Genomic DNA, 21,026 nt, shown 5'->3' with positions numbered 1-21,026 from the left:
TTCTGCCCCCACCTCCACCCATGGAAACTTAGTTCTTTTCCCACCCCTTCCCCTGCCTGGTCTAGCTCCTTTCCAAACAGCCCTGCCTTCTAAATGCTAGGGACCTGGGCCCTGAACCCTGTAGACAGATGCCCCCCAAACTGGGGCATGGGAGGGGGGCTGAGGGATCCCATGATTCAGCCACGGACTCCAATGCCCAGCCCCTGTCCCCAGAACAATTCCTTGACAATCCCATGTCCCCACCCCAACCCTTCGCGGCTCTGTACACATTTTTAAACCTGGCAAAAGATGAAGAGAATATTGTAAATATAAAAGTTTAACTGTTGGTTTTGCCTGCTGTTGTGTTGGGAGGTAGGGGTGGGGCTCTAAAGAAACAAACCCTGGAGAAGTGACTCTGCCAGTGAGGGAGAAGGAGGGGGTCCGAGCCCACAGCCCTTTCCAGTGAACAGCTCTGAGGTCAGAGAGAAAGGGGGAGTGGGTGCTGGGGTGAGGTGGTCATTGGTAATGGGGTTGTTCGGGGAGTTAAGATCAGGACCAGTGAGTGTCTGTGCAGAGGTCAGAGCCTGGCGTAGAGGACCAGGCAGGGGCTGATGGGGACAGACAGCAAACAGGCCAGAGGGCCTATGGGCTGGTGCAGGTGGCTGGCTACAGGAGAGACACGCGAGGTGAAGGGTTTGGCCTCTGCTAAGCCCTGGCCCAGGCTGGAGGGTCAAACACAGGCCCAGGACTCTCCCTCTTGGCACATGTTGAGGGAGAGCCCCACATCACTGTGACCTGCTTACCCCCAGGAGCCTCTGGGACAGGAAGGCGGCCGATGGTACTGTGGGCACAGTAGGTTGGGGGCCTATGGACCCCCATGGCCACGGCTGAGTGGCCCCGGCCCGGGTGGGCCTCGTGTCACAGCCCCAGCACCAACAACTGCCAGGACCTGGGCAACTCCGTCCTGTCACTGCTGGGCCTCATCATCTGCGTTAACATTGGCATCAATACGGTGACACTGGTCAGGGTGGGGCCGGGTGGGAGGGTGCTGGCAGGATGGCTGGGGGGCAGGCCGGGTGGCGGGGGCCTGCCTGGAGTCACTGTGTCCTCCCCCACCTAGCTCTGGCGCAGACTCCGTGGCTTCTTACACCAAGTGTTTCGAGTTATTTGTGAGAAAGGTAAGTGGAGGATGGGGAGGTTGGGGAATAGGAAAGGCAGAAACCAGGTGTTCTAGCCCTGACCTTAAGCGGGCCCCTTCCTCTCCCGCTCTCCCTGCTCAGACACCGTAACTATGCAGATTCTCTTCCTGCACCCTGCCTCTCCAACCCTGGAGAAGCCAGGCTCCCCACCAGCCTCTCACCTGTCACCGATCCACAGAAGCTTCTGAGTTATGCTCACCTGGGAAGCAGACCCAGCCCCCGAAGCAGAGCACCCCTGCAGTCGGCCTTCGGTGCACCATGGACCCTGTGAAAATGACCGTGTCCCCCCACCCCCACTCGCCGCCGTCACCGTCGAGACTCTTCAGCACGCCGCGCCCACCGCCCCGTAGCCTGGGACCCTGACACTGACAGCGATGACGAGAAGCCCGCACGTCAGCACACAACAATCTGCCCCCACAACTGGAATTGCCCCAAGGACTGGGAAGGCTTTCAGTCCACCCAGGGGTTCTGGACTCCCTGGGCCCAGGATGCCGTGGAGCCACCTACCCAGACCATCCGCTTCCAGCAAACTGCAGAGGGAAGGCCGCTCAAAAGAGAGGCAGTCAGAGCTGGGCCTACAGGCCTACGCGTATACCCTGTGAACCCCCGCCCCACAGCCCTCAGGCCCTGAGCCACAAGAACGGGTGGGGGGTGCCCCAGGCAGAACAGGAGCAGTGCTCACCAGCCCAGCCACCCATCCTGGGCCCGGCCCACGTCGCAGACATCCCCTGGCGCCACTCCTCGGGGCGCGTAGCCTATAATACCAGAGACGTGAGGCGGCGGCTGCGGGAGGTGACCAGGGAGGTGGAGGCCCTGTCCCACTGTTACCCCCCGGTCTCTGGATCCAGCATGGCTGAGGGGACGGGAAAGCCTAGGTATATCATTCCCTGACAGAGAGGTGACTGGAAGAAGAATAAAAAGAAAAGAGGAGGTGGTTTGTGGTGGTGTGGGGGGGTGCCAGGGCCCACACAACACCCAGAAGCCTGGTTGCTAAGGAAATGATCTCCCTGGCAACAGGGCCTAGAGAGCCCTGAGGACCCTCATCAACCTCTTGGCCTCCCCAGGCCCTGTCCTCAGCCCTTCCCCAGGCCCTTCTTGGTTCCAAGGCTCCCACCTGCCTCTACTCTGTTCTTTAGTGCCCAGGGAAGCCCCCCAAATCCCATTCCAGATCCCCAGGCAGTACTGGCCTCAGTCTCTCAGAGGTCCGGCTCCTACCAGAGCCCTGGTTTAGGCTGTAACTACAGGTGAGGTGTGGTCCCTCTGAAGCCCTGGTTCCTTTGGGGAGGGATGGCTGAGCGTGAGGGTACCCAGGCCCTCACAGTTCCCCAGTCAGAACCCAAAGCTCCTGTATACTCGAGAAGGCTTGGAGCGGAGGATAAAATATTGAGGACACTCTCAAGGGCTGCGTCCACACAGCCCTGTGTGCCCTCACTCCTCTGATTAGCACTTCCATGTCACAAATGAGACTGAGGCTCAGAGACGCCAAGTGACTTATTCATGGTCACATGGACACCAAGGATCAACTTCATGGCCTCAGACGCTCCATCCCTGCTCCCACAGGTAGATTCCCATTGCTACTGGCCCATCAGAGTCTCCTCCCACCTTCCTCAGTTTCCCATGTAAACTCATCGGGATATTGCATCCACTGGACAGCAGGGAAACCCAGGCCCTACCTACTTCTAGACACTTGGGATCACACACACGCACACAACCTGGGAACAAGGAGCCAGGTCGAAGGGACTAGACCTCACCTTCCATACCAGATGGGTTCCTGGAATGTGAGCAGATAGGCCTTCTATGAATCACCCTGCTTCTCTGTTCATTTTCATTTGACTAACGTTATCGATCATTTTAAGCTGATTCCATTAAGTGGGTCTATATTGAGCACCTGCTACGTGTTTGGAGTCTTGATGGAAAATGCCCACTGGCTCTTTCTATTTCTTTCTTTCTTTTTTTTCTTTTTGGCCATGCAGTGTGGTTTGCAGGATCTTAGTTCCCCAACCAGAGATTGAACCGGGGCCCTCATCAATGAAAGCGTGGAGTCCTAATCACTGGACCTCCCGGGAATTCCCTGTTCCTCTATATCTGTTGAGATGTTCATTGTACAAACAAAATGACTTGAGGTTCCCCAGGTACCACTTTCACAGACCCCAGCAATGAACCCTGTTTATAATAGTAGATTCCTTTTGTCATATCACAATTACATCTATTTTGTGCTTTGTGAATTTCATGTGGTTTTCTCAAGACAGCAGCTAACCGTTTTTCAACTCGGAGGGTTGGCTCAGTGGGAGGGCAGTTGGTTAGGAAGGAGAGAAACCATGGTTGGGGGTGGTCTCTGGCAAAGGTGGCAAACCCTTGCTCTGAAGCGAAGGGGCCAGTGGGCTCAGTGACCACCAACACCTAAGGCTGCAACCCCCGGCCAGGAAGGGGTGGGTACGGTGGGTACTAGAGGGGTTATGACAGGGAAATGGGCAGGACAAGGAGGGGATGGTGCAGTGGGGCGACCCCAGAGGGGACTCTTACTGTCACTCATCCATCTAGTCACCCTCGCTGCTGGCCCCAAGCAGGCGTGGGTGGAGAATAACAACAGGCTACATAAGCTGCTATAGTGTCTCAAACAATGAAATGGAGGAAATCCTTTATGCATGATTCAGTCCCTATGAAGACTGTCTCTCATCTGTAGCAACCATGCTTGCAAATCAAGTTAAGCAAGGCCCTGTGGAGACAGAAGGGCAGACTGAACTCTGGGGACTAGGCTCCATGTAGTGGGAGCCGAGGGCAGAGATGGCCACATAAAGGGCCAGCTGAGTGGATGAAAGATTGGCCACCTCGGCATTGTGACTCCGTGCAACGTGCCTCATTGTGACCATGCTCCCTCACCTGTTGGTGGGTGTCTGCAGGTCCTGGCATGACTGCACTGTGGGTCAGGGCTGGTGGCGGGGGGGGGGGGGGCGGCCCGCGGCCCAGGTGGCCCTAGGACCCCCCCACCGTGGAAAACCGGCTCTGGTATGACAACCTGAGGTGCTGCCATCAATACCAAGAAAGTACCCAGAATGCGGAGGACTTCCTACTCCTGCTGCCGGGCCTTGTCAGCACTGGGATCAGCATGGCAACTATGGTCAGCAATGGTTGGGGACCACCAGCAGGGGTGAAGAGGGCCGAGGGTGGGAACCAGCTGCAGCCTGCACCTCCGTCTGCAGGAACGGTCTTGGCTGGGACGGGGGGTGAGGGTGGAGAGCCTGGCCTTCATTTTCACCCACCCCACCCCAGGTATGGCATGGGCTCCAGAATGCCTTAGACAAGACCATCTATTGGATTAATCAGAAAAGTAAGTACGGAAGACAGGTAGGGGGTACCCCTCCGCCACTCCCTGGGCCCTAGAAACCCAGGACCCCAGATTCCCAACCCTGAACTCTTCTGACAGTTGCCCTGCCCTCACGGACTCTCGCCTCCGCCAGATGAAATCTCACAGGCTTGTGAAAGGTCCCCAACCATCCTCCAGCCAAGGCCCAAGATGTCCACATCCACTGCATCCTGGACCCTGTGGAAGTGAAGATGGCCCGGCCCACTCGCTACTCCCTGTCCTCCTACCATCATCTCCACAACCATAGCCGCAGCTGCAGCCGCCGCCCCTGCAGCCACCAGCGGAGGCCGAAGAACCGCAGACAATCCCCCTACAGCCGCTCAGGCTTCCGTAGGCCGCATCGCAGCCACGGGATGTCACAGCTGCGGCCGATGCCCTCCTTTGATCGGGAGGACCCGGACTCCTACCTGGAGGAGGAAGATGACCTTTCCTTCCCACAACCCAAGTACCCGTGGGGGTGCTGGGGAGGGCTCTACCAGCAGATGGGCCTGCCTTCCAACGTGGGCCTCTGGGGCCGTCAGGGTGGGATCCTGGCCAGCCTGCCACCACCCTGTCTCTACCTGCCGCCCGAGCTGCGCCGCATGGCCAAGCGTGTGGAGGCCAAGTCCGAGCTAAGGCTGCAGTCCTTCGGGGCCCCCTGCTCACCAACCCGCATCTGGGGCAACGTGGAGGCTGACCAGTGGACCTCGTCTCCACCACCTCTCCGACGGCTGCCCCCTAACCCCCCGTGGGTCCCTGGGGGGCACAGCACTTACCCCTCAAGGGGCCAGCTGCCGTATGACTCCTGGGATCAACGGCGGCGTGGTCTGGAGAGCTCTGAGCCTCCATCCGCTCTGGTGCCTCGGGGCTGCCGGCCCGAAGCCTGGCAGCGCAACTCCCCCCCGGCCCACGGACGGAGCCTCCTCAGCTGTGCTCACAGCCAGCCCAACCGCAGCCCGCACCCCTTCACGGGACACTTGAATTACTCCCAGGATCCCCACGAGGTGCGGCGCCGGGCGGCCGAATGGGCTGAGACGCTGCCCGTGCGGCGCCCTCTGGCCACGTCCGCCTCCCTCACGGTGCTGGCCGAGGCCTCGGACCAGCGGGCCCCGGCTCCCAGCTCAGCGCTGCTCCTCCGCCCCTCCCAGCCCCTGCCCGACGTCCAGGCTACCGAGCACCCTCCACCCCCACCCACCTTCATGCCACTCAGGCGGAACCCGGGGGGCAATGCCAACTACCAGGTGTATGACAGCCTGGAGCTGAAGCGGCAAGTGCAGGAGAGCCAAGCGCGGGCCAACTCGCTGCTACCTTCCACCTTGGCCTCGAGGCCCTCTCTGCAGGCGAGCCAGACTGGGAAAACGAACTGACCAGTAGCAAATGGGGCCGGGGGCGGGGGGCGGCAGGGCATGGAGAGAGGAATAAAGAGCGCCAGAGTCCAGGAAACATTGGTGGTCTGTGGCTTGGAAGCACCACTCCTTCTGCCAGCCTGGGTCCCTGCGCTTGGCTTCCTGCAATAAGAAGCCAGTGTCCCCTTCTTGGCCTGAGGGTCCCCTTGGTTTAGTGGCCACAGTTCTGCCAGCAGGCCCCTCCTGGTCCTATACCATGCACTAAGTACATCTGCAGCTGCAGACTCCAAACCACTGGTCTCTGGGCACCTCCTCTGTGTCTCAGCTCTCCCTGTCCCCAAAGAGCCTCATACAAGAAGCTGCTTCCAAACTGGGAGGTTCCACATCTGGGCAGGTCCAGCTCCAGGCCCAGTGAAGGGCATGAAGAAGGCTGAGGCTCTGGACTCCAGCCAGGCCTTCCGCAGGGCTCTGAGGCCAAGGTCTTCCTAGTCTCAAGAGGGGCCAAGAGACGGAATGTGTCATTCGAACAAGTGAGTCAGCGGGCGGTGAGCGAATGAATGACCGCTCGAGGGGATGTGTGCCGGCCTACGGGCCCTGTTTGACTGTCCAGGCTCAGCTTACCTGACCCTGGTTACCAGGGGAATGCCACCCTGGGCCCTCCTTTTCGTCCCCCTCCCTCACTGTGACCTCACCACCTGCCCCATTATGACCCAGTCTGGCTCCCAGTGACTATATGGAGGCCAGGGGACCCAGGCAGTCCTTGGACCCCCGGCCATGGGTAAGCGAGCCCTCTGCCGAGCCGAGCCATGCTCTGGCACCATCCCCAGGACATGCCAGGAGCTAGGAGACTCAATTCTTCTGATCCCGGTCAGCTTCATCTTGCTCAACGTGGGGATGAACGTGGTGACTATGGTCAGGGCAGGATCTGGGCAGCGGGGTTGGGGGAGCCCTGGGGTCTTGAAGGGGCTGAGGTTGGGAGGGCTGCTGGGGTGTGGCCGGACAAGGGTTGGATTTCAGGGCTCGCCCTGCTCCCGGCCTCCCCCCTCCCCTTCTTCCCTCAGCTCTGGAGGCATCTGAAGAGATTCTTGCGGGCACTTTTCAAAAGTATTTTCCCCAAAGGTGAGTGGGCGCCAGCGTGGGCTCAGGGGATGTGGGCCTGTCCCCTTTCTTCTATCCCTGCCTTGATTCTCAGCCCCTCAGGAACCCAGGCCCTGACCCATCTCGCCTTTCCCCGCAGACAAGGAAGCCAGCTGTGTAGGCAGCCATCGCATGCGCAGGCGCTGCTCCCTGGATCCCAAGAACCTGTGCTCAAGAGTTTCTTCCCGCTTCCGCCATCGCCCAAGCTTCCTGCTCGGGCACCCAAACCACCCTGACTCCTGGATACCAGACACAAAGGATGAGAAGGCTTCTAAGTGCTGCTGGATGCCGCCTCAGTGTGGACGGGCTGGGGCTTCCACGGAGGTTCCACGGGGACTGTGGAAGGAGCGGGTAGTGAGAGCTGGGGAGGCCCCTCCGGTCACAGCCTTAAAGTCCCAAGCCACCTTGTACTCCAGGTAGGAGACATCTTCCAAGCTCCGCAGGATGAGCAAGGTGGACGTGGTTCCACTCCGCCTGCCCCAAGACAGCAAGACTAAGACCCCAGACTCTGACCCAGCCCAGGCCCCAGCCCGGGCCCAGACCCACCCCCCAGTTCAGCCCCCTGCGCATGCTCCTGCCAAGGCCCAGACCTTCTCCTCAGCCCACCCCACTGAGCACACCCACCCCCAAGTCTGAGACCTGCTCCCGAGGCCACGCCCATGAGCACACTTCCGCCCAGGCCCAGGCCTTCTCCCTAGTGCACCCCACTGGGAACACTCCTGCCAAAGCCCAGACCTTCTCCTCCACCCACCCCACTGAGCACGCCCCACCTCAGGTCCAGACTTGCTTCACATTCCACCCCCCTGAGCACACCACCCCCCAGGCCCAGACCCCCTCCCCAGCCCTCCCCCCTGAGCACAGCCCTGCCCAGGTCCAGGGCCCTGAGCATACCTCAGCCCATACCCCAGCCCAGGCCCAAGCCCAGGCCCCTCACACGCCTCAGCCCCAGTCCCTGGGCCACACTTCTCTCTGCACCCTGACCCATGCTCATCTGACCTATACCCATGCCAGCACTCTGGTCCCTCCCCCAACTTCTGCCCCAGTCCCTCCCCCAACTCCTGCCCCTGCTACTACTCCTGCCCTAGTCCCTACACCAGCCCCTGTCCCGACCTCTGACACAACCTCTGTCCTAGCGCTGGTCATGGCCCTGACGACCACTCCAGTCCCTTCCACCACCCCTACCCCCATCCTAGATTCTATTCCCTCTACCTTGTCTGCCTTCAGCTGAGGCCTCTCCTCCGGCCGTGTGGTCTACGATGCCCGCAGGGTAAAGCAGAACTTATTCCATGTGTGTCCCCCTCAGAACTCTGGGTATTCCAGAAAGGACTTGGGTACCCTCTCCAGGCCCCAAGAGGGGCATGGTCTGGTGAGCTCTGGTACAGCTGAACACTCAAGCAATGTAGCGGGGACAGTGCTAAGCCCTCCACAGGATCCATTCTGGGTTACCTGGAGTTGGGGATTATGGAAGGGAAGACCTCAAATGATTCCAAAGACAAATTTGTACAGTCCAAGACCTTCCCTTACTGCAGCTTCCTTCCTTGCAGGTCTCAGAAGAGAAACACGGACCCCCACACTCCAGTCTACCCCACATTCCTGTACTCCAAGGATGCTGCACCTTCTCAACCTTGCTTCCATTCTCGAACCAGTGCCCAGAGCTCACCATGCACCATGCCTCCACCATGCACTCTTTATCTGCCTCTTGTTTCTCCCAGATCATGGGTCCTTCATCAACACAGCAACCACCAGAAGCCCTCCACCTTAATACAACCCCCCACCTTCCCCCCAACCTCCAAGTCTCCTCAGTCTGTCCTCTCTTCCCAGGGGCCCATCTCTCCCCAGTTATCCACTACTTTCCAAACCCCAAGCCAGGCCCAACCCCCTGGACTTCATGAGAGTCTAGGCTTCAACCAAGTCTCTGTCCTCCCAAGGACCCCAGGCCCTTCCAAAGTCTGCAGAGTTTCCAGAAACCCAGGCCTTACCCCAAACCCAGGCCTCCCCCAAGAACCCAGGCCTTGCTCAAGATCCAGGCCTCCACAAGCTTCCAGGCCTTACCCAAGATGCTGGAATTTACAGGGGCTCAGAACATACCCATGACCCTAGCTTACACAGCACTCAGGAATTAATCGAGATCCTGGCCCCCATAAGGGTCCAGCCCTTACTGAAGACTCTGGCTTATCCAAGAGATCAGGCCTCCATAACAACTCATGCCTTATCCCAAATCCTGGCCTCCACAGGAACCCTCTAGGAACTGACTCTGTCCAAGTTTTGGGCCCACATCAGACCCGAAAGTCATTTATATCTGAGGCAGTTCGTCGAAAGAAGGATGCAGGACAGCACATACCATGTACTGTGTCCCACCCAGTCAGAACTCCTGCTCTCCCAAGGCTCAGGTGGCCTACAATGACCTGCTAACCTTCTCAGAGGTACCTGTACTGATTGAGCTGCAATCACCCTCCCGGCGAGCAGGCAGCCAAGACTGGGTGTACCTCAGTTCCTCCAGCCTGCCAGTACTATCGCCAGATGTCTACGCCTCCCAAAACCAGCTGGAAGCCCTACTGTCCTGGGTCAGGCACCCGGCTAGGGCATGTGGTCTTTGGCGCCCGCCAGAGACAGTTCAGAGCAGGCAGGGACAAGTGCGAAGCTGTCTCCCAGGCGCCTTCACCGAGAGACATCCAACAACTCACCGGAGACCATCAAGGAGTGGGGATATCAGTGTGCTCAGAGCAACTTAGAAAAAGGGGGGACAGATATGCATGAGGAATAAAGAGACAAGAGAAGTGATCTGTGGTTATTGAGGACATCCACCCCAGCCCCATCCCACAGGGCCTGATGAGGACCTAAACTATCCCTGCTTTCCTTCCATCGCTGTCTAGCTAAATCTGTTATCCCCAAGGCCCTAGAGCTGCATTGTCAATTACAGTAGCCACTGGCCAAATGCGTATTAGAATGTAAATTAGTTAAAATTAAGGAAAATTAATTCTGTTAAAAATTAAGTTAAAAATTCTCTTCCTCAGGGAACAGAATTTCCCTGGCATCCAGTTCTGTTCCCTGGCGGTCCAGTTGTTGGGACTTGGCGCTTTCACTTTTGTGGCTGGGGTTCAATCCCTGGTCAGGGAACTCAGACCCCGCAAGCTTCATGGCTTGGCCAAAAAAAAAAATTCTGTTCCTCAGTGCCATGATCTTCTAAGCGCTCAGTAGGCACATGGAGCTAGTGGCTACTGCACTGGACGGCACAGATTTAGAACATTTCCATCATCGTGGAAAATGCTATTGGAGAGCAGTGCTTTAGAGTTTAGAGCAATTTTCCTTTCCCTGTCACCCACCCCCAGCATCTTAAAGCTCCCCCAGAGCCCAGAGAACTTAGCTCTTCTTAGGGTGGCTCGGAAGCCATCCTCTGGGGAGGAGGTAGGATGTGGGGCTGGACACCCAGTGCCTGATTTCCCCAGACTGTGAGAAGAGCCCAGGCTTCAGTTTTCCTCATCTGGTCTCTTGGGTCACGACCAGATGTACGGAAACTTGCCTCCCCCGTTCTGGGCTGTGTTTGGGGCTCTTGGTTACTGAAGGAGAAGACCTCTCTTTGTCAGTGACTAGGAAACCTTGTGTTTTAGGCTCCCCAAATTGAGCCCTGGATTCTGAGGGTCCCCTCCTTCATAGGCCTCTCAATTTTTCGAGGTGTCTCCACTTAATTTTCTTGCCCATGGACTTAGGCCTAGTTCACTGTGGAGACAGACCCCTGGGAAAAAGGCATGTAAGAATTCCTGGTCCAGGATGCATTGGTCTAATCTGTGAGCGTGTCTCTGGTGTCCTATCTTTCTGTCCTATTATTCTGGCTCCTAGTTTCATCCTGGACTTAAGCTGTGTCCCTGATAGCACTGGTCGCTGAAAGCCATTTCCTTCCCCTGATAATTTTTCATTGCCCTGCCCTATCCCAACTGGAGTTTCCTCTGGACTTGATTTTCAGTCCTGATAACTCTTCTGTATACACACATAAGCTGCGAGATTCCAAAGTGTTTTCCTGCCACCATTTGTGTGTCTGAGGTGGGTAACACTAATGTGTCCCTTCCCTGAGTCAGATGTCCATCCCTGGGTCACTACATGCACACTATCGGTGTGTTCTTGTCTAACATTACCACCACCGATTCCAAGGAGATACGTCCCAGCTGGAGAGCCCATTTCCAACACCTCTCTGGCTCAGCTCTGACCTTGGACAAGTCACGTGCAACCTTTCTAGGCTTGCAGTCTCATCTCTAAAATGAAGTTATAATTGCATGCAAGAACCCTTCTAGATTTAAATGACCAGGGCTCCTCTACTCCCAAGTGAGATGCAGAGTCCCCTATTTCTCCGCATGCCCTAGTGTATGTCCGTCATTATTGTTTGCTATTCAGATCCATCCTATTAGGCCTCTGTTCTAACCCCAAGGAGTGTTTGTGCGGTTCACCTGGCCTTGTAAAGACACAGAATAGTTTATCTCCATAGAAACTACAACTTCCATCAGGCACTACTTCAACGGAACAGGAAAGGATGTGGGGGCGTGGCCCCAATGCCCTGGTAGCTTTGAAGACAAACTACAACTCCCAGGATAGCCGCGAGATCTCTGCAGAGCGAAAGGAGTGACTGAACTCTGACTGGAGGCCGGGCTGGTCCGGAACCACCCCGACAGTCTCCAGAAAGGGGCGTGGTTATAATTTAGGGGCGTGACCTTGCAGGCAGCAGGAAGAAGTTACCTGTTGAATCTTACTATCCATTCTCTTCCCAGCCTTTGTAGCTAACCCTAAGAGGGAAGCCGCAAGCCACTAGCCTCTTCTGAAAAAGAGGTAAGGGGGCGTAGACAAGGGGCAGCGAAGGAGGCTATTGCATTCCTTAGGAGGGGCCAAACAGCTACTTTCTACCTGCTGAGTCAGGTGAACCGTTCCATGGGGGCGGGGACCAGCATATGAGAAAAGGGCAAGGACGGAGGAGGTATTTATTTGTTTTCTTTCAAGACTAAATTTAGGGCCCTTCGTCTGCAGACCCATTGGCGGACTGTGTCTTGGGAACCCTCTTGGCCTCTGGAAGAGAAAAGAATGGGGGCCAGTTTTCCGCAGCAAAAGGAACGGCCCGTCTGGGCTTCCTCCCGTCTGTGTATTTCCTAGCCCCCAAACGACAGAGCCATATGGCTTCCGCGGTCTGGGGGAGTGCTCCCTGGTGGGGCCCACCGCCCCCAGCCCCAGCCCGGCCGCTCACGGACATCGACTTCTGCTCTGGGGCGCAGCTACAAGAACTAACCCAGCTGATCCAGGAGCTGGGTGTGCAGGCGAGCTGGAGTGAAGGTCCCAAGCCAGGACCAGATCTCCTCCAGGCCAAGGACTTTGTTTTCTCTTTGCTTGGTAAGTAACCCTCCCAGCCTTCGGGAACTTGCAGCTCTCAGCTCCGCCTCACCCCGCCCCGGCTCTGGATCACGCCTTTACGATCCCTTCTCTTTCCTTAGGTCTCGTTCACCGCCGGGACCCTCGCTTTCCTCCTCAGGCAGAGCTCTTGCTGCTTCGTGGCGGGATTCGCGAGGGCTCCCTGGATCTGGGGCCTGCGTCTCTAGGTCCCTACGCTCGGGGACCTCACTACGACGCCGGCTTCACACTCCTGGTGCCCGTGCTTTCGCTAGATGGCACTGGGCAGGAGCTGCAACCGGACGTGGGATCCTGTTACGCATGGCTCTTCCTCCCAGAGCAGGTACGCGGAACCTCGGTCCGGGAGGCATGGCAGGATTGCCTAGGACCCCCAGTCCCAGGAGGACGTGATTCGATCCACCCAGCCCAAAGCAAAGAAACTCCCAAGGATCCGCAAATCTCCGTGGACCAGCTACACGGTGACGTCACTGAGCCTGAGGCACACGAGTCTTTGGAAAACTCACCTAGTAATGTTTCAGTGCCAGAATTGCCTCAACAAGACGTAACCGATATTGACTTTACCTCATCAATGAAAAAAACGAATGGTGACGTCACCAAAGCAGCCGAAGTTAGCCCAGTGCCACAGCCGTCGGAGGCTCCGGAGGCATGGCCCACATTGTGCCCCGCCCAGGTGGCTGCCTGGTTCTTTGCTTCACTGGCTGCGGTCGCTGAGTCCCTGTTTCCGGTCCCGGGTGCCCCGCGCTTGGTCCACGCAGCCCGCCACGCGGGGGTCACCACCATCCTCGTGGCTACGCCCGGGCCCCCGCGCCGCCTCTTGCTTTTCGACTTGATCCCCGTGGTGTCCGTGGCCGGCTGGCCCCAGGGGGCTCGGAGCCACTCGTGGGCCGGCCCGCTGGCCTCGGAGTCGTCTTCCTTCTACCTGGTGCCCGGCGGCGGCGGCACAGAGCGGCCAGACGCCCCCGGCTGGCAGCTCTGCTTCGCCCGCCAAGAGCTGGCGCTCAAGACGCGCATACCCGTTCCCCTGCTGCAAGCGCACGCGGCGGCCCAGGCGCTGCTGCGCCCGCTGGTGGCAGGGACTAGGGTCGCGGCGCCCTACCTCCTGCGGACGTTGCTCTACTGGGCGTGCGAGCGGCTGCCCGCGCTCTATCTGGCGCGACCCGAGAATGCGGGCGCCTGCTGCCTCGGGCTGCTGGATGAGCTGGGCCGGGTGCTCGAGGCTGGGACGCTGCCCCACTATTTTCTGAGTGGCCAAAAGCTCCGTGCGGGGGACGGCGCCGCTTCGCTGCTCGGGGCGTTGGCCCTGCTTCGCAGGGACCCTGCCCTCGCCCTGCGCGCCGCTGTGGAAGAGGCCAAGGCTGCACGCAAGGGGGGCGGCTTAGCCGGCGTGGGAGGCGGGGCCCATTAAAGACGCTGTTCCTACTAACCTCGAATGTGCTTCTGTTGGCCAGCGGGATGTGGAGGGGACTGCTCTCCCCTCACCTGGGAGACAGGCTGCTGAGCGATTTGGGCCTGAAGAGCCCGTTCTAGAAGGCCTCCTCGCCGGTTCCTCCGCGTCCTCCTACCCTCCTCCCGCCCCATTCCTGGCACAGGTCGTTCCATTCTGGCCTCTCCACTTTCCAAATCTGTGGCCAGCACCCCTCCCACTCCGGTGCAGCGTCTGGCATCCATCTCCCGCCAGTTCTTATGGTCTTTTCTCTTAGGAGTCAATAGGGATGGGGGTAATATATTTGCTGAAAAAACGTGTAAACGAGAGAGGTATGGAGACCAGGGACTGACAGTTTGTCTCACACAAAAGCAGAGACATTAAGGAGGCCGGATTTCACCCCAGGCTAGACTTCACCACCACCGCTATCTCTTCAGTTATTCCCCCCACCTTCCTCATCCAGTTCTGTCTTCCATCCCGGGCAATAGGGTCCCTTTCTCCATTCTCGGGGTATCCGCCATTCCATCTATCTAAGCCCAACCTCTCCCCCCATCCAGAGTTCCATTCAGTGGAGTCGCCTCCTTGTCCCTCCTCCTCTGAACCCCGAGACATGCGGCCTTGCCTCGGCTCCGCCTGTCTCTAAGACCTTCGCCACTCCCTGCCTCCAAGGAACCCCGGGGTTCCGCCCGCCCAGCTTCACCCCCGCCACTCTTTCCCGGCGTCTCCGCCCCCTGCCCCGCCCCCGGGCCGGCTCTCGGAGGAGAGGGGAGCCGCTGTCGCCGCCGCCGCCTCAGCTTCCCACAGCCGCTACCGCTGCCTCCGCTGCCGCCGCTCCGCTTGGCCCAGCCGCCAGGCCCAGTGCTCACTTCGCCAGACCAGGGCGCTCTGCGGAGACACCCTCAATCCTTCCTGGGGTCCGGGACGCCTAGCCGGGCGTGGGGGGAAGCTCCGCTTGCGGGGTACAGGGAGGGAGGAGCCTGGAACCGGAGCTAGCGCCAGCCGACCCCGGATCGACAAGACAGGACAGGTTGAGGGGCGTCGGGGAAGGAAGAGGGGGTGCTATAGGCAGTCCCAGGGAGGACAAGGAAGCCCTGTCGCAGAAAGCTCTGATGCGCTCTGACTTACAGCGGGTCTGTTCACATTTGGGGACCCGTGACAACGTGGGTGCACTCCTCTCTCGGGGGGCTGGTTGGATTGGAGGACGTGGGATCTAAACAGCACCAGCTGTCCCCGAGGAAATTAGGGGCTGCCAGAAAAAAAAAGCCAAAAACCTATGCTCCTTATTCCGAGGTGACAGAGGGCCCTCCAGACAACCACCTGGTGTAACCACTAGGAAGGGCGGATTTGGAGGTGACTTCAAAAGGAGTGGATGGTAACAAGGTGAGGAAAGGGGCTCAGCAGCTGGAACGCTGTGCCACTAGAATTGGGGGTGACTTGGTAAAAAGCGGTATCGTCCAGAGACAGGGTCTGGGAACCTCTTCTTGCTGATTGGCGACAGTCTGGATATTTCAAGGCATAGTTTTTTTGGGATTTCAGTGAAAAAAAGTGGGGGATTCTTCAATTAGAGGGTGGCAAAAGAAAAGACACCAAGGTTGAGTTCTTCCTAGACACTGGCAGCACCCCAGCAGGGGTGGGGTGAGCTAATATCCCCAAAGCTAAGGACCCACACCCTTAAAATTACAAGAGTGGCTTTGACAGGAGTGCAGGTCCCGGAAATAGGGTGGAAAGGTGCCTGGGGATATTGGAACCACATCCTGGAAAATTTGAGGGTCTTGGCTTTGGGATAGTGTTAGTGGGGGACAGGGACACTGGAGATCAGAGAAGGGGGAGTTTTCTGTGGGGGGCAAAGGTCGAGGGTGGGGTCAACTGAGAGGTACATAGGCTGCTGGGTCTGGCGAAACTAGCACGAGGCCCAAGGGTGGGAGCTGGTGCCTGGGGTGGGGGTCGTCTAGGGCTTATCCTCAGGTCCCGTGGGTGAGGCGGCGAGTCGGACCGGAGAGTCAAGAGCATGTCCTGGTGAGCTAGCGGGCTTCTCCGGGGGTGGGGGGCAGCGCGCTCTGGGAGCCTGCCGGTTTTGGGGTGTCTCCTCCCGGGGCGCCATGGCGGCACTGGCCAGCAGCCTGATCCGGCAGAAGCGGGAGGTCCACGAGCCCGGGGGCAGCCGGCCCGTGTCGGCGCAGCGGCGCGTGTGTCCCCGCGGCACCAAGTCCCTTTGCCAGAAGCAGCTCCTCATCCTGCTGTCCAAGGTGCGACTGTGCGGGGGGCGGCCCGCGCGGCCGGACCGCTGCCCGGGTGAGTGGCTGGGGCGGGGTCTCCGGGCCGGGGGTCTCTCTGCCTGGGAGGTTGAAGCCAGGGACTCGGAAGAGCGGGGCCCGACTGACGGGGGCTCCCCGAAAGTGAAAGGGGGTGGGCCTGGACCACAAACTCTCGGGCAGACGATGCCTCAGTTTCCCTTCTCTCTCGCCCATAACCCCGAGTCCCCTTGCTTTCGAGGGCAAGGGGAAGGCTTGAGGGGCTAAGCCTGGTGCCCCGAAGCCTGGCAGCTCCCGCTCGGCCCCCCTCCCAACACAGGAGTCCCCACCCCCACCATCCTCTGCCTACGTGCCGTCTCTCGCGATTCTTTCAATGCCGAGTGGAGGGGCCTGGGGGTTCCGGACGCCTGGGTCACCCCGAGGGTTTCTGCGGCTCCGGCAGCCCCGCCCCCGCCTCGGTTCTCCCGCTCCTCCGAGCCTTGGATCCGTTCCGCCTCGCCGAGCTTGCCTGGCTCGGTACCAATCTGCCCAGCTCTCCCCCGGGTGTCCTTGCAGCTACCTCGCCAGTCCGCCCCTCTGTGCGCCCTCCTCCCGTGACCTGCACTTCAAGAAGAGAGCTGGGCACTCCCCCACGACCGCCTACACGGCTCAGAAATCGGGTCCCACGGGCTCAGGGGACCCTCTGCCGCGAGGAACTCAGACACACTAAACGGCTGGATACCCGCACGGAGACTGGGGGTCGTACCATCTACGAGGGGGTACCGGGAACTCGGCCGCAAGCGCCGGGGGAGGAGAGTTGTGAGGGTTAGCGTGTGGTCCCCGTCCAGGTGCGACAGGCGGGAAGTCCCTCTGGCCTCGCTCCTGTCCTCTCTCAGCTCCCCTAGGGGGAGACCCCCCCACCCCCCGCTGGCGTCCTCCTCCCCCCGCCGCCGGCCCTCCGCAGTGGTACGGTCCGCAGCCCACCCTTTGAGTGGGACCCAGCCCCCACGTGAGTCAGCCTGCCTCACCAGCTCCCTGGCCCCCTCCCCCATTTCCTTGGTTTGGTACCGAATATCCCCCATCCCAGGCGGGTTACCTGGATGATGGGGAGAGGCTGAGCCTCAGGGAGGGCGGGGACCCCGCGAGCCAGCAGACTGACAGACAGACAGACAGACAGATGGGTCAGTGTCAGACAGGCCGGCGCTGGGCCAAGGCGAGGCCCGCGCGAAGCGAGAGGCAGCCGCAGCAGCAGGTGCTGAGTCAGCGTCAGGCCCAGTCCCACCCCCACTCCTGAGGGGGCGCCCCTACCCTGGGGTCACCTTAATGCCCCCCACATTCGCAAACACACTGCCCCTTCAGCAGCTCTGCCTGTCTCCCTTTGTCCTCTGCGTTTCCATGTATCTCTCCTCTTCCTCTTCCTTCTTCTCCCCTCCCCCCATTCTGGTTGAGCTGTAGAGTAGGAATTAAATACATTTCAATCAATTAAACTGAAAGCTGGTTAGAGGAAGCAGAAGGGACCCACACCTCAGCTTCCTCTGGAGTCAAAGAGAGGTGGGAGAGAGCTTGCTTAGAGGGTCAGGGAGTTGGGGCCCTGGGACCCTCTTCCTTCCCTCCATCCTCCTTTCTTTCTGTCCTCTGATCCCGCCAAGTGTAGCAATGTTTCTGGGAACAGAGATGTCATGTTCCAAGATGAATGTCTCTCTCTCCAGAGCCTCAGCTCAAAGGCATCGTCACCAAACTGTTCTGCCGCCAGGGTTTCTACCTCCAGGCGAATCCCGATGGGAGCATCCAGGGCACCCCAGAGGACACCAGCTCTTTCAGTGAGAGGGGAAGCCAGCTGCTGGGTGGGAAGGGGGAGTGCAGGCATAGGAGATGACAGTCCTATTGTGGCTTCAGGTTCTGTTGTTTTCAGTCTGGCTTTTTTTTTTTTAGATGTTGGGGTAGGAGTTTATTAATTAATTTATTTATTTTTGCTGTGTTGGGTCTTGGTTTCTGTGCGAGGGCTTTCTCTAGTTGTGTCGAGCGGGGGCCACTCTTCATCGCTGTGCGCGGGCCTCTCACTATCGCGGCCTCTCTTGTTGCGGAGCACAGGCTTCAGACGCGCAGGCTCAGTAGTTGTGGCTTACGGGCCTAGTTGCTCCGCGGCATGTGGGATCTTCCCAGACCAGGGCTCGAACCCGTGTCCCCTGCATTAGCAGGCAGATTCTCAACCACTGCGCCACCAGGGAAGCCCCAGTCTGGCTTTTTGACCCCGCAAAGGAAGAAGTAGAACTGGGACCAGAATTGAGGGGGGGCTCGGATGGGGATTGGAGGCTTGGGGTACTGATACCCCTTCTCTCCACCCCCAGCCCACTTCAACCTGATCCCTGTGGGGCTCCGTGTAGTCACCATCCAGAGTGCCAAGCTGGGTCACTACGTGGCCATGAACGCTGAGGGGCTGCTCTACAGCTCGGTGAGACAAGGGGGCAGAGTGGCCTGGAGTCAGGGGACTCCCCTAGCTACAGCCTTCCCAACTACAGATATTTTGCAGCTCAGGGCTTCCTCTCCCTCCAGCTCTTGCCTGTCCTCACTGCCCGCTCCCAAGCACCTCCTCTAGCGTCCCTCCAATCCCTTCTCCTTGAATAGCCTCCTAAATACCCCCAGGCTCTTTGAATGTCCAACTCTGTCAACCTTTTAGGACCCCTGTGTCTTCTCCAACCTCCTCTAGACCTCATTATTACTCACTTCCCCAGAGTCATTCAGGATGCTGGGGAAGGATTCAGGAACTCCTCCAAGCAGAAATTCCCTCCAGGTGCCCTGGATGGTGAGAGGGTGGGAGTAGAGCAGAGAGAAGTTATCTTCTTATCCCAGGCCCCCAGAAGTCTAGTTCCCGGCCCTCGGGGGGCCACCAGACTCTTCCTCATCCTCCCTTTCTCCCAGTTCCTGCGTGGACTCAGAAGTTGGCTCTCCCAGTCTCAAACGTATGGATTATATCCTGCCTTGTTCTTCCCAGGGCTCCCTTCTGTTCAATGATGTGTCTTTTTGTCTTTCTGTCTGTGTGTGCCTTTCTGGGTCTTTGTCTCCTCAGCCACATTTCACAGCTGAGTGTCGCTTTAAGGAGTGCGTCTTTGAGAATTACTATGTCCTGTACGCCTCCGCTCTCTATCGCCAGCGTCGTTCTGGCCGGGCCTGGTACCTGGGCCTGGACAAGGAGGGCCGAGTCATGAAGGGAAATCGAGTCAAGAAGACCAAGGCAGCCGCCCACTTTGTGCCCAAGCTCCTGGAGGGTGAGTATGGACGCCCAGGGAAGAGGTGGACCACATGGGACAGTATTGACCTAGACATGGACATTTAGTGACACACAGCTAAGGGCTATAAGTGTTTTAAGAGGACACATGCTATGACAGGTCAAGCCAGGAAGGCTTTGGCCTTTGGAGGTTTGGGAAGCTCTCCTTCTGTGGGTTCCCAGAGGAGGAGTATAGGGGAAGGGAGCCCTTTCAGAGTTCTCTTGGTGCCTAACTCTCCTTCCTGCTCCTCTCTCTCCCCTTCACAGTGGCTGTGTACCGGGAGCCTTCTCTCCACAGTGTCCCTGAGACCTCCCCTTCCAGTCCCCCTGCCCCCTGCCGTGTAGTCCCCGGACTGGAGGCTCCCTGCTCTAGCCACCACCACAGCCTGTCTCCCAGCCCTGCTTCTGGCCCTGCTCTCACCCCTGCTGCCACACTCATGCCCTGAGCAGCCATGTCCCACCAGGTGCTCTACCCTGAGGGAGCCTAGGGGCCGGCCATGACTTCCGGGACTGCTGAGACCCTTAGATCCTTGGGCCCGGGAAAGGGGTCAGAGAGGGGGATGTCTGAAAATGGTCCTGGCTGATCACTTCTTTCCTTCCACACTCACACCCTCCAAAGCCTTTTCCCGAGATGGTGCGGGGGGGTTCCAAAACTGACAAAACCAGGGCATAAATCTTCCCCACCCCGGGCTCAGCCAGTTCCTGGAGCCCTTTGCCCTTTTCATGGCCACCAAGCCGTAGACTTATAGGTCCACTGCAGCTCAGGATTAGTTTCCTTCTTTCGCTACTCCACCTTTTGCCTTGTTCCAGACAGGCTCTGGAACACCAGGCACCCCAGCCAGGGCCATTTCTGCACCCAGGGTCTGTGCTGGAACACAGGCATGCTGCCAGGCTCTGTTCTGTATCCATCAGGCCTCTGTCCTTCACCCAGATGGACCCCTGGTTTCCAATTAGAGAGAGGCTGGATTTGGGCCCTGTCCAGCTGCTGGTCTTGGCCTGAATTGGGCCAGTCTCAGATCACCACAGGTTTAACTTTCTTACCCCAGAGACACCCAATTCTAGAGCGTGGTGTTCTAGACACATACAGAGCCATACTTCCTTCTGAATCTCAGCTCTAGGACATAGACCACGACTCTCAGCCCTTCCCTCTAGGATGGAACTAGAGCCTATATAGGCATGTTATTGCTCTAGAGTAAGAGTTCTAGACCCACGCTTCCACCTTCTCTAGTGATACCTGTTAAGCAGGAGCTCTGGAAAGGACCCAGCTATGATTCACAAAGAACTAAGTCCAGAACTTCTTGTTTTCCCTAGACAATTTTCCAAAAATCTTACTCTTCCTATAGAATGCTAACCTTATTTTTTACATGCAGTTTCTAGCTCCTGCAGCTCAGCTGGGGTCCTGCCAGGGAACAGAGGCTGAGGAAGGGCAGAGGAGTTTTGGAAGGAATCCCTGGCTCATAGAAGGGCAGCTAGGATGGGAAAGTGGCCAGAACCATGGCATGACTGGACCTGTGCCTGGGTTGGGGGGACATGAACACTTAGCTACCTCAGCAGGAATTCCTTCCAGGTCCCCTTTAAAGCTGAGGTCTTTAGGGTAATGGGTCTAGAATAAAAAAGACAAATGGGACATAGCTTTGAACCCCCTCAAATGAGGAGACACCAATTCAGCAATAAGTCCCACCCTTCTCCCCTACAGGTCAGGCCAAGGAGGGTGAGGG

At 58.4% G+C, this 21,026-nt stretch overlaps 5 protein-coding genes across 6 annotated transcripts; all 5 read left to right on the top strand.

The window, feature by feature from the left end:
* Window positions 1–856: 856 nt before the first annotated feature.
* On the top strand, window positions 857–2,080 carry SPEM1 (spermatid maturation 1; the record flags this gene model as incomplete). Its single annotated transcript, XM_082678505.1, is given in 7 exon segments — window positions 857–1,000; window positions 1,100–1,157; window positions 1,357–1,463; window positions 1,465–1,730; window positions 1,732–1,771; window positions 1,773–2,049; window positions 2,052–2,080. Coding segments are annotated over 7 exon segments (921 nt in total).
* Window positions 2,081–4,046: 1,966 nt separating this feature from the next.
* On the top strand, window positions 4,047–5,888 carry SPEM2 (SPEM family member 2; the record flags this gene model as incomplete). The annotated part of the gene is given in 5 exon segments (XM_082679459.1): window positions 4,047–4,064; window positions 4,156–4,296; window positions 4,449–4,506; window positions 4,637–4,666; window positions 4,669–5,888. Coding segments are annotated over 5 exon segments (1,467 nt in total).
* Window positions 5,889–6,641: 753 nt separating this feature from the next.
* On the top strand, window positions 6,642–9,098 carry SPEM3 (SPEM family member 3; the record flags this gene model as incomplete). The annotated part of the gene is given in 5 exon segments (XM_082679457.1): window positions 6,642–6,645; window positions 7,105–7,121; window positions 7,606–8,229; window positions 8,233–8,392; window positions 8,395–9,098. Coding segments are annotated over 5 exon segments (1,509 nt in total).
* A 2,631-nt stretch (window positions 9,099–11,729) lies between these two features.
* Window positions 11,730–13,794, top strand: TMEM102 (transmembrane protein 102; the record flags this gene model as incomplete). Of its 2 annotated transcripts, XM_082679211.1 has the most annotated exons (3): window positions 11,730–11,819; window positions 12,015–12,371; window positions 12,473–13,794. In XM_082679211.1, exons 2-3 carry the CDS (start codon window positions 12,158–12,160, stop codon window positions 13,792–13,794), a joined length of 1,536 nt encoding a protein of 511 aa, XP_082535337.1. In that variant the 5' UTR covers window positions 11,730–11,819; window positions 12,015–12,157. The 2 variants fall into 2 exon arrangements, with proteins under 2 accessions (XP_082535337.1, XP_082535336.1); XM_082679210.1 differs by lacking the exon at window positions 11,730–11,819 and having other exon boundaries at window positions 11,878–12,371.
* Window positions 13,795–15,911: 2,117 nt separating this feature from the next.
* On the top strand, window positions 15,912–19,754 carry FGF11 (fibroblast growth factor 11; the record flags this gene model as incomplete). The annotated part of the gene is made up of 5 exons (XM_082679456.1): window positions 15,912–16,104; window positions 17,753–17,863; window positions 18,392–18,495; window positions 19,111–19,309; window positions 19,576–19,754. The coding sequence occupies 5 exons, from the start codon at window positions 15,912–15,914 to the stop codon at window positions 19,752–19,754; spliced, it is 786 nt and encodes a 261-aa protein (XP_082535582.1).
* Window positions 19,755–21,026: the final 1,272 nt, after the last annotated feature.

The sequence above is a fragment of the Grampus griseus genome, assembly GCF_964374135.1.
Source record: "Grampus griseus genome assembly, chromosome: 20".
Lineage (NCBI taxonomy): Eukaryota > Metazoa > Chordata > Mammalia > Artiodactyla > Delphinidae > Grampus > Grampus griseus.
Note: the sequence above shows the minus strand (reverse complement) of the source record. Positions and strands in the feature narration are given on the sequence as shown.